The sequence below is a fragment of the Symsagittifera roscoffensis genome, chromosome 2 (genome assembly GCF_963678635.1).
Source record: "Symsagittifera roscoffensis chromosome 2, txSymRosc1.1, whole genome shotgun sequence".
In the NCBI taxonomy this organism is placed as follows: domain Eukaryota; kingdom Metazoa; phylum Xenacoelomorpha; order Acoela; family Convolutidae; genus Symsagittifera; species Symsagittifera roscoffensis.
In genome coordinates, this window is record NC_087063.1 from 56048793 (window position 1) to 56059416 (window position 10624).

Sequence of the window (10624 nt, forward strand, 5' to 3'; positions counted from 1 at the left end):
TACTTGTAGTGTCAGCACCAGAACAATTTAAATAAAACTTTGAATACAGTTTTTCTCTTTCTGGATAAACTCCAAGAACTAACTCGCATAAATCAGTCTACACTAGATCTATTGATTCTAGGAGATATAAGAGTAGAATTAAGACCGTTATTAGACTAAAAAGTTGCACGAATCTATCCGGCCGAAAATATGATAGCGCGACAAGCAGACGGTGTACCTTATCTGAAATTACTCTATGAGTATAACCAATAAGTCATAACTCAGGGTTAAATCTCCGCCTTCACGTTAATAGCGCGAAATATATTGCACGTTAATTGTCACGAATTGGCCAAAGTGTTAATCTTCAAACCCCCATAGCTTTACGAAAAATGATCACAGCTGAAATTTCTTTTCAAATTTAACCTCAGGACAACAATAGCTTTTGAATGACACAAAAAAAAGGTCAAGAATGGCTAGTTAAACAGTCGAAAATTGTCTGAAGAAAAAAAAACCCACCCCGAGCACAAGTATTCGGCTACTTTCGTATCGAAAGTCGGAACAATAAGATTCAAAAATAACTAACTATGATAAACTCAATTGATTGATTTCCCATGATTATAAAGTACTTCTCATAGATTACAAACATGAATGATTTAAAAAATTAAAAAATCAGATAAACATTTTGGACCAGAACAAGCATATTTATCTTTATCAAAAATGACATGAAGATATGTATCTAAAACTACAATTATGTGATTTAAATTTAGCCTGTGCTTCAAAAATGTAGTAGTGTGGAAAATAATCACGATTTCTCCTGCGGCGGCAGTGATGAATATACTTTTCCATTAGTGCAATCAATAGACATATGGACGCCCAAAGCGCCGTTTGCATTGCTGACATTCCGTCCATTAGAGTTCTGGTGATAATTCTGAAGAATAAAATTAATTTCACTCAAATTTCTCTCAACTCGCATCATATCAAATCTGGAAATTTCGCCCCTGTTTTCGTAAAAATCACCGTTGTATAAATTCTGTAAACTCTGTCGTGTGTTATTGAAGACGTCATTGCGATCAAACGAACTGTAATCGGCTGATCTAACCGAGTAATTTTGACTCGGGAAATAGACACTGTTTTCAAGCTCTGAGTTGCCGATAATATTTTGCTCGGCACTCTTCGCTGAGAACTTCGATCCCAACCCGAACCCATTATTTCGCTGCTTTAATCCAGCTTGCTTTCGTTTTCGTTTTTTCTCGGCTTTTGGCGACTGCTCCGATAAAACGACAGGTTCTGGCAACGTTCCGTTCGTTCGCCGCTGACTCAGCAATCGCTGCTGATTTTGACGATAAATTTTTTTCTTTTCGCGATCGGATTTAACAGAAGCGTAAATCCGAGTCGCGAACCCGTACGCTTTTTCGAGCATCAGCAACATAGTAGAAATGACAGATACTGCGCTCCATTTCGTGGCCGTTATGAAACTCCGAACGTCTGTTATGTAACCATCTTTCCATTGGACGCCGACTTGAACACTCGTCTTGTTCGTCTCAGATCTTCCGATGAAACCTTCCGGGTCCACGAGTGACAAACTTGTCTCGGTTTCAAGTCGGATAGTCGGTTTGGCGTCTTCCACCGCTTCTCGTATTTCAGTTCGACTAATGATGACAAAATTTTCGAAGCCGAACGGAAAGAAACGCATGCCGGGATGTTTCAAAAGATGAGAATAAATTGCTATGTCTTTTTCAGAGCTAAAACACAAAAACAGTTTAAGCTGTTCAGGTGAAATCCACATAAAAGAATACAGACTTGGCTCGTGAAATTCGCGCCAGTCTCGCCAATACTAAGTGATGCAAGTGATGAAATAGTTCAAAAATTCAAATTTAACACTACATTTTACCTGTTTTTTCCAATATTCGAATGAGTGACAAAGTAGTTGTGACCAGGGTAGTGCTTTGTTTTTTTTTAAAATTTTTTCATTTAGTTCTTTGTTTTAAATTCAGTTTCTTGAATGTTTGTAAAAAAAGTTTTCCAAAATGAGGCACGCTATTTGGTCTGCGTATTATTTTACTAGACACGGAATCTTTGCTAGACAACAGTCATTCTCAGCAAAAAGTATTAATTAACAAACCGGAAAAATCGATTGAATCCCAATGCAACAAAAAAAACATTTTTTTTAACATTTGGTGCTACCACCAATTTTTGGATACATGAGAGCCAGACCAAGATAATGCGTCACACAAAATTAGTTTTGTGCCTAAAGAAAAACCATAGTTCATGACTTTTGCTAGATGAACCATTTCAAAGCCAATATATACACTCAAAAAGATTGCTCGATTCAGGGCAAAGCCCTGAAAAATCCGACGGCCCCTTAAATGGTCTTGAGTAGTTTTTAGTTAACTAAATAATGACAAACAATTAATTTTAGGCTGATAATATAAAACTTCAATTGATAAAACTTGATTCGGGTATTGAATTGTAATAAGACCAATTGGCTTACCTCTATTCATTTTCAATTTTAGGCTTTTTTGCACTTCCACCCACCATTAAAAATTTCTGTTTCAACAAATAGTTGTTTTACGTGCTATTCTGGCTAAACGTGTGATATTAAGATTTGAAGTATAAGGAATACATTTGGTCACTATGGTTCAATTGCTCGCCAAACCAAGTTTTATTGAATTACGACAACCTTAAAGTAGTTTGTGAAAACTGTAATTGAAAGGTGGTGGTGGTCAAGGTAAAGAGCCTAATTTTGTACTGCAGGATATTTTGCCCCGCTTGAATACAGTTGCAGCATCAAAATGTAAAAAGATCAGTTTTAATAGATTCGTGTTAGATTAATATAACAGTCTGCGAACAGGGCGGGGACGACGAAGACCCACGTCTTGTTACCCCGAGAGAAAAAATTCTGTCGAAAATTGGTCTGAATAAAAACCACCCCAGCATAGTTATTTTCAGTTCTAGGAAAAGATCCGGTATTTCAAACATCGCAATGTCAAACATCCGAAATTATATAATAATTGCGTAATTGTTTTGGGGTTTGAAGTTTAAAAACAGGACCTATTTCAATTAACCGATTCCTAATTTAGCCGATTTACGGCTTTAGGCTGCTAGTGAGCGCACTTCGCGTACGTCGCCGTTTTGCGGCAATAACGGTCTATAATTTCCATACAGAGTCCAACCCTCTTTTGACTACTTTGCATCACATTGTCTCGACTGCGGTGGTATGTATTAATTCGGGCAATACGGCGTTTTTAGCAAATGGTAGAAATCAAATCTTCATCAAAATTTCTGAAAAATGTCGGATACTCGCCCTTGCTTAGCTGTTTTTAGCATGATTGCATAATTATTTAGATTTTCAGGTGTTTGATATCGGATGTTAGCTCGGTACACAGATTCTTCACTTTCTTCGAAAGTGATAAAATGTTCCTTTGTTACGGTTAATTCTACTTAGTTACAAATAAGATATGTTTAAAAAGTGAATTAATCTCTAAGTTAAAACATTAAAAAAGTGAACGGTCATTCTCTCCGTCGGAGAGAATGAAGATAGCAAGGTCAAATCAAGATTAACCAGTTAAGATACTTTAAAAGTAATTAGTGAAATAAAACGAATGGTAAGAATTACAACATTCCCCTTAGTGGGTAAAAAAATTAAAGTACTAAGCGCCACGATACCTAACATGTTATCTAACCCTTTTTCTCCCTCTCGAGAAGTCCGACAAAATGAAAATTTAAAAACTGCACGGTGTAACAAATGTAATTTTAGTGCTCCGAAGGAATTACTGAATTAGAGAGGATAATAAAATTCCTAAATCCGGCGGATTGTAATCCGTAGTTACAGCTAGGTAAGCTCTAATTACGCTTAGACGAAATACTAGTACAAATTAAATGACTAAATGCGAGTTTTGAAGTTTGATTGAGTTTAGCTGTCCCCTTCCATGAATTTTTCTAGCTCGGCGTTGAAAATTTCACTATCTAAGTCGATGTAATTTTCAAAACAGTTCACGGCATCTCTCAGAGAATCGTCGGTAGAGGCGATGGAGAATTGATCGGGAGATTGGGTGTATGCTAGGTCCGGTGTACTGTCTTCCGGTAGTGTGTTGCAGATGTGGGTCTGATTATCCAAGGGATTCTCTCTGAATGATTGTGTGGGGGAGCTCGAGCTGTCATCCTCGTCCAGAGATATAGGGTTAATAGCGGAGCCTGGTTGGTTTTCTAACTCATCTATAATATCTATGTAATATCGCTTACCATAGAATTGTGGGGGACCAACATTTCGACTTGAACGTCTTAAAATAAGTTCGTTACCGGTGGTAGTAGTTTCCTTAGGATGTCTTTCCTCGCTGGTTCCAATTTCATAGGAGGAGTCCTCTATCTCGAAAACTGGGAAATCGACCGGTTTTCCTCCTACCAATGGTTTTGTCAAATCCAAAGGAATGTTTGGGGTCTCCGTTGTCGTAGCCGTAGAAGGTTCGTCAGGTGGGTGTGAGGTAGTTTGAGGTGCTGGTTTTATACTAATTGGGCATTCCGCTGTGTCTGAGGGTTGAGGTTGTTCGTCTAAAATCTCAGGTTTTATATTAGTTTGATATGTTTTAGGGTCTAATGATGAGGTAGGTTCTTTGTTAAAATTATCGTTATCTGAAATGAAGCGTTTTCTTATCATTTCTCTACATGGAAAACCTCCCGCAATCCATTCTCAATCGCTAATGTCCGACGTATCCGACGGAATGAACATGGATTCGTCACCTGCTAAATATCCAGTATTCGACGTCGAGGCTTTATTTCGGTTCTTCTTCGATTTGTTGGATTTTGAAGGCTGGTTCGTTCCTCTAGATCTGGTGGTGACCGGCGTGAACGACTCTGTGTGTCTTCCTGTCTTAGTGTCTGGTTTCCGCGTCTGTTGTGTCTTCGATTTGTATGACTTTCTTGGACCTACTTGTAAATCACCGTTAGAGAAAAAAGGAAAGGAGATATTTCCTTTGAATGAACGAATTGTAGAGGATTTAGACTTTGGAATGGCGATGTCCGACTTTCTAATAATTTTTCCGTCGGATAATTCAACCGTGGATTTTGTTGAGTTTATTATTTTCTGGCCTAGTTGTTTATAGAAGGGATTTCCGTTTATACTTCCGTTAGTTTTCCGTAGTAATTTACCTTTAAACGGACTGTTTAAGGACACTCGGGATGATGAAGGTTTTGAAGTAGTAGGAAGGTCTGAATCATAGCCTTTCTCCAATGGTGACTGGTTCTTTTTCGGTATGAGGGAGTCTTTGTATCCGTCCTCTATCCGATCGTCAGCGTTCCAGTCGAGGGCCCTTTCTCTGCTTAAGATCGACTTCCCTTTGTCTAAAAATCCACCGGATAAATTATTAGATGCCAATTGCTTCCAGATCGTGTTCGGTTTTCTATTAAAGTGTATTTCGAACGGTGAGCATTTAATTTTAGATTGGAAGGAAGATCGTAGATTCCAAATGATTTTCGAAATGGCGGTTTGTAATGTAGGTTTTTGTTGATCAAAATGACATTGCGAATAATTTTATTTTTACAGTATGAACAAGTTTTTCTACAAGACCGTTAGAACGATGGTCCCCAACTGTACAAAATATTAGTTTGATATTAAGAGAATTGCAAAATAATTTAAAATCCTGACTAGTAAAGCAGGATGCGTGGTCGACCCCAATAGATTTTGGAATCCCACGGAGATAGAAATAATCTTGAAGAAATTCGATTACTGTGTTTGATGACGTTGAAGACGTAATTTTTGCTGAAGGGAATTTTGAAAAACGGTCTATACACAATAAGATGTATTTATTGTTTCCCCAGTTGTTATCTAGTGGGCCGGCAAAATCAAGATTTATTTCCTCATTAGGTTCGAATAAGGTGGGAAGTTCGCTAATTTGTGTAGTTGGTATGATGCTTTTTATATTCTTACCGGTTTGAGTGCATTGTGTGCAATTAATCCCGTGGAAGTAAATTTGTCGATATATGTGTGGCCACCAAATGTATTGTGCCAAGTATTTCATGCCGAATTGGCCAGGGTGAGATTCATGGAAGGTTTTTAAAACGGCGTTTCTAAGTGTAAACGGAATAACCAATTTTCCATCCATATATAATAGTCCGTCGGATTCATGAAGGTCTTTCGAAAATTGGTGTAAGTAACGGGAATTTGCGTTGATGTTATCTACTTTTTTCGGTAGAGCTTTCACAATTGGGTTTAACAATTCATCATCTTCCGTTAATAAGGCGACCAATTTTGCATTGAATAATGTATTTAAATCCAAAGGTCTTTCAGGTAACTTGAGGTTTTCTCGGAATTTAGTTACTAATTTCTTGTGTTCTGAGGAAATTTGAAAATCGATAGAGACCTGTATCTCGGAAGTGGAAGGATTTACTACAATTTGGTTATTTGACTTATTTACACTATTTATAAGTTTGAGATCCGAAGGATTATTAATTAAGCTACTGTTAAGAATTAAAAAATAGATAAAGGCTGAATTTGATAGAAAAATTTTAGTAAAATCAGTGTTTGAGAAATCCGAAGGAATACATTTAGAGTTACAAAGTTCTGTTCTATAGTTTTTTTGATTGCAGATTGAAATGGAAGAGTTGACGAAATTCAATGCTGTAATTATTACGTGATTTCGTAATTTCGTGTAATGGGAATTTTCCGAAATCGAATTAATTGAATTACGTAATGGATTTTCATTATCCAAAGGATTGAGTGCATTATATATTTTTTTGGTAGTAGCAACTACAAATTCTTCGTCGTAATGTGATGAGGGAATTGCTTTACCCGAAGGAGTTCTTGAAATTAAGTCTGTAAAACCGCGAAGTGTTTGATAGCAAAATTGAATGGTAGGAGACGATCTACCCATCTTGTCAATCGGCTATGGTATGTTTTGTTTCCGTGATTTGGTGACCAAGCGGAAAGGAGAGCTTTGTGGTCGGTGATAATTTCAAATTCAGAGCCGTAGAGATAATTTTTGTAATGTTCGACCGCCCATACGACTCCTAATAACTCTAATTCGTTTGTTGAATATTTGGATTCATGCGGATTTAAAAATCTTGAAGCAAACGACACTGTTTTCCAAACCTTCTCATGAAGTTGTTCAAGGGATGCACCTAACCCATTATGTGAAGCATCTGTTTTTACTCTCGTGGGCTTTTTTACGTCGAAATGAGTGTTTTCGGTAAGATTTACTATTTCAGATTTAATCTTGACAAAAGCTTTTGAGTGATCTTCATTCCAAAGGAAAATTGACTTCTTGTTTAGTAGAGGTCTAAGCGGGCTTCCGAGAGATGCTAAATTTGGTACAAATTTAATGTACTGATTAGTTGACCCGAAGAATGATCTTAGTTCTTTTAGATTCTTTGGGATTGGAATATCTTTGATTGCTTTGGTTTTCTCGAATAGTGGGGCGATTCCGGATTTCGATATTTTAAAACCGAGCCATTCGATTTCTTTTTGGAACAATTTGCACTTCGACCATTTAACTGCGAAATTGTAAGTGTCTAACGTTGATAAAATTTTATAAACGGTTTTCTTGTGATCGTTAAAACTTCCTTTGGAAGCGACTAATATGTCGTCGAGGTAACAATTTGTAAAAGGAATGTTTCCCAAAGTTGAGTCCATGACTCTCTGAAACTCGTTTGGCATCTCGCCGAGTCCGTAAAAACCCGTTAAAAATTGATAAGTGCCTGTTATATCTCCGCCGACTAGACTAAAATTGCATTGGCTGCTAGTAAAATTGTCCAGCGCGAGTTGACTATATGCGTTCTTTAGGTCTAGGTTTGTAAACCATACTTCTCCGACGGAATTGTTTGAAATTTGAGCCGCTACGTTATCAACTAATTCGTGCATATTAGGCATCTGATATTTGTTCTTGTAGATTTGTTTGTTGATAAATTTTGAATCTAGGGCTAGCTTTATCGATTTGTCTTTTTACAAGTAATAACTATCGGACTAATAAATCTGTCCTCGTCACAGTTTTCTAATTTTTTGATGTGTCCTTCGGATTTAAGCCTGTATAATTATGTTTTTACTGAATCCAGTAAGTGTAAAGGGACCCTCCTGCCTTTTAGTTGAATTGGCTTTAATGGTTCATGAAAGTGTGTTATTTTTGTTTGATTTTTTATTTTTCCAATCCGAAGGAATAGTTGTTAGAAGGTTTTTCCAATCATTTCTATTTCATTATCTATGTCAAGTGAGGTAACTGAATTAATAGACTTACAAGTTCTCTTGTTGGTGAATGTTGCGTATTGTTTTTGTGAAACTTCGATTCCGACTTTTTGGTAAATTGTCATTTTCCAAGATGTTTCTTTCATGACCTATGTATACATACATACATACCATCCATGAGAGAAAATTGGGACAATTACTTTTCCAGTGATATTTATTGCATTGTTCGTAAATCCACAATAGAGTTCCTTGGTAGCCTTATCCACTGTATATATTTTCACGTAGGGGTCTCGTAGTTTCAACTCGTGTAACACATTCTGTTTAAGGAAGCTTACAGGGCTTGCTGAATCCACCTGTATGTTGAGAATTACTTGGTTTTCATTTCCTTAGCCGATATTTAGTAGTTTCTTCAGTTCCTTTCCTTGATCGTCGTAGATAGTTGTTACGTTTAATACAGAGTAATCATCGTTATCGCTTTGTCCAGACTCTGACCATGCGTTGATTACTCCACAGCATTCTCTATTAGCGTGGTCAATATGTACATCTGGTTGTTCCGAAGGATAATGATGATCTGTATTATTTACAATTTGACTATCCACAATATTTACATTTTTACGGCGTGATTTACAGAGTCTAGTAAAATGTCCTCGATATTTACAAGTCGTACATGTTGTATCTTTAGCAGGGCAAACCGCTAGATGTCCTTTTGTAAAATTTCCGCCGCATTTCATACAAGTGTTATTTCTTTCGATGTTTAGGGTGGGTTCTCTTTTTACATTAAAATGATTAAAAGATTTGTTGGAAGAATATCCGCTGGATTTAAAAGTACTCGTCATCTTGATGTGGTTTGTAATTCCTTTTTCGTCAATCAGGGCTACGTTTAAGGCTTCTAGTGGTGGTAAGGTTTCCGTAAGAAGTTTCCGTTGGATATCTGAATTCTTCATGTTATTAATAAAAATATCTCTAATCCATTCATCTTCTCCTGTGGGAATGTTACATCGTTTTGCCATTTCTGCCAGTGCCCCCCAGAATTGTTCTAATGATTCTCTGTCCCTCTGTTTTCTGTTTAAGAGTTTGTGTCTTTCGAAGGTTATGTTTGTTTTTCTCACAAAAGCTGTGGACAAATTTTTCCAAAATTCTTTGAAAGAAATTTGTAGAACTTTGACTCTCGTGAACTTTTGGCCGAATATTTTCTTTCCTTCGTTTCCGAGGGCTAGATAAAGTATGGATCTTAGTTTTTTGTCCGCCTCTTCCAGTCTCATGCCGTTGAATTTCTTGGTTTCTGACTTTATTGAGGCCATTTCTTCATCATCGAATCTCTTTTGTTCTTGAATATTCCTCTCGATGCGTGATGTTTTTTGAGCGTCGGATTCGTTTTCCGGCCGATTTTCCAATGTTGGGGGAGGTGGGTGATATCGTTCGGTTGGATTCAAGAGATTTTCGATGTCGATATTCTCTTTCGCGATTATTGCTAGCTGGAATAGATCGCTTCACTCTTCCCAGTGTGGTTTTGCCAAAATGAAGGTATACCTCTCACATTTGATTCGTTGCTGTTTGACTGCGCCATGATAAAATGTTCCTTTGTTACGGTTAATTCTACTTAGTTACAAATAAGAATTCTACTTAGTTACAAATAAGATATGTTTAAAAAGTGAATTAATCTCTAAGTTAAAACATTAAAAAAGTGAACGGTCATTCTCTCCGTCGGAGAGAATGAAGATAGCAAGGTCAAATCAAGATTAACCAGTTAAGATACTTTAAAAGTAATTAGTGAAATAAAACGAATGGTAAGAATCACAACAGAAAGTCGGATCAATAACGTTTCCTGCACCTAGCTATTAAGTTTGTCTCTGATGGGCGGATGTTTTCACGAGTGTAGTCTCAAGGAAAATTAAAACTGTGATGAAAAACGCCCTACAAGTCTCAAAAGAGAGAAATTTTTACTTCGAGTTTGGTTCTAAATTGAAGTCTTGTATGAGATAATTTGAAACGTGGCCATCTATCATATTTATTTTAATGGCCTTCGTATCACGCCGTTCTGAGATGCGAGTTGTTATCTTTCAGCCAGCCGCATTTTTTGATGTTACACATTTTGAATGTCCTTATCATCCTCCATTCGATTTTGGTGCCCGACATCCTTTATTTATCATAGTTTCTCTGTTGTTCTTGGTTAAAAAAACTGTACATTATCAAAGCTCTTTTATTTTCCAGCACCATTTGAACAAATGGTGAGTGTTAAGGCTGAAGTTTCTATTAGGGCTGGTGGTGGCCCAAATTATACGCACCAATTGGGAGATGTTGTATCTCGATTTCTCAGGAAATTATAGGCGACTTGTGAAGACCGTTTTATAATAGTTTAACTAATGTATACCCTTATCTTCCATGTTTTTATGACGGTGAAGATTTGTTTGGACTTGAAAAAGTGAAACAAGAGCTGTGTTCTGTCAGGATGTACCTTTGACATTTCGTTCTTTC

At 36.9% G+C, this 10624-nt stretch overlaps 1 protein-coding gene across 1 annotated transcript in view; it reads right to left on the bottom strand.

Moving 5' to 3' along the window:
* Nucleotides 1–594: 594 nt before the first annotated feature.
* LOC134839353 (proton-activated chloride channel-like) overlaps nt 595–10624 on the bottom strand; it is an 89780-nt gene continuing 79750 nt past the window's right edge. The window contains exon 7 of the mRNA XM_063854871.1: nt 595–1721. Coding sequence (XP_063710941.1) covers nt 782–1721 — 940 coding nt within the window. The 3' untranslated portion in view covers nt 595–781. The remainder of the gene's footprint in view (nt 1722–10624) is intronic.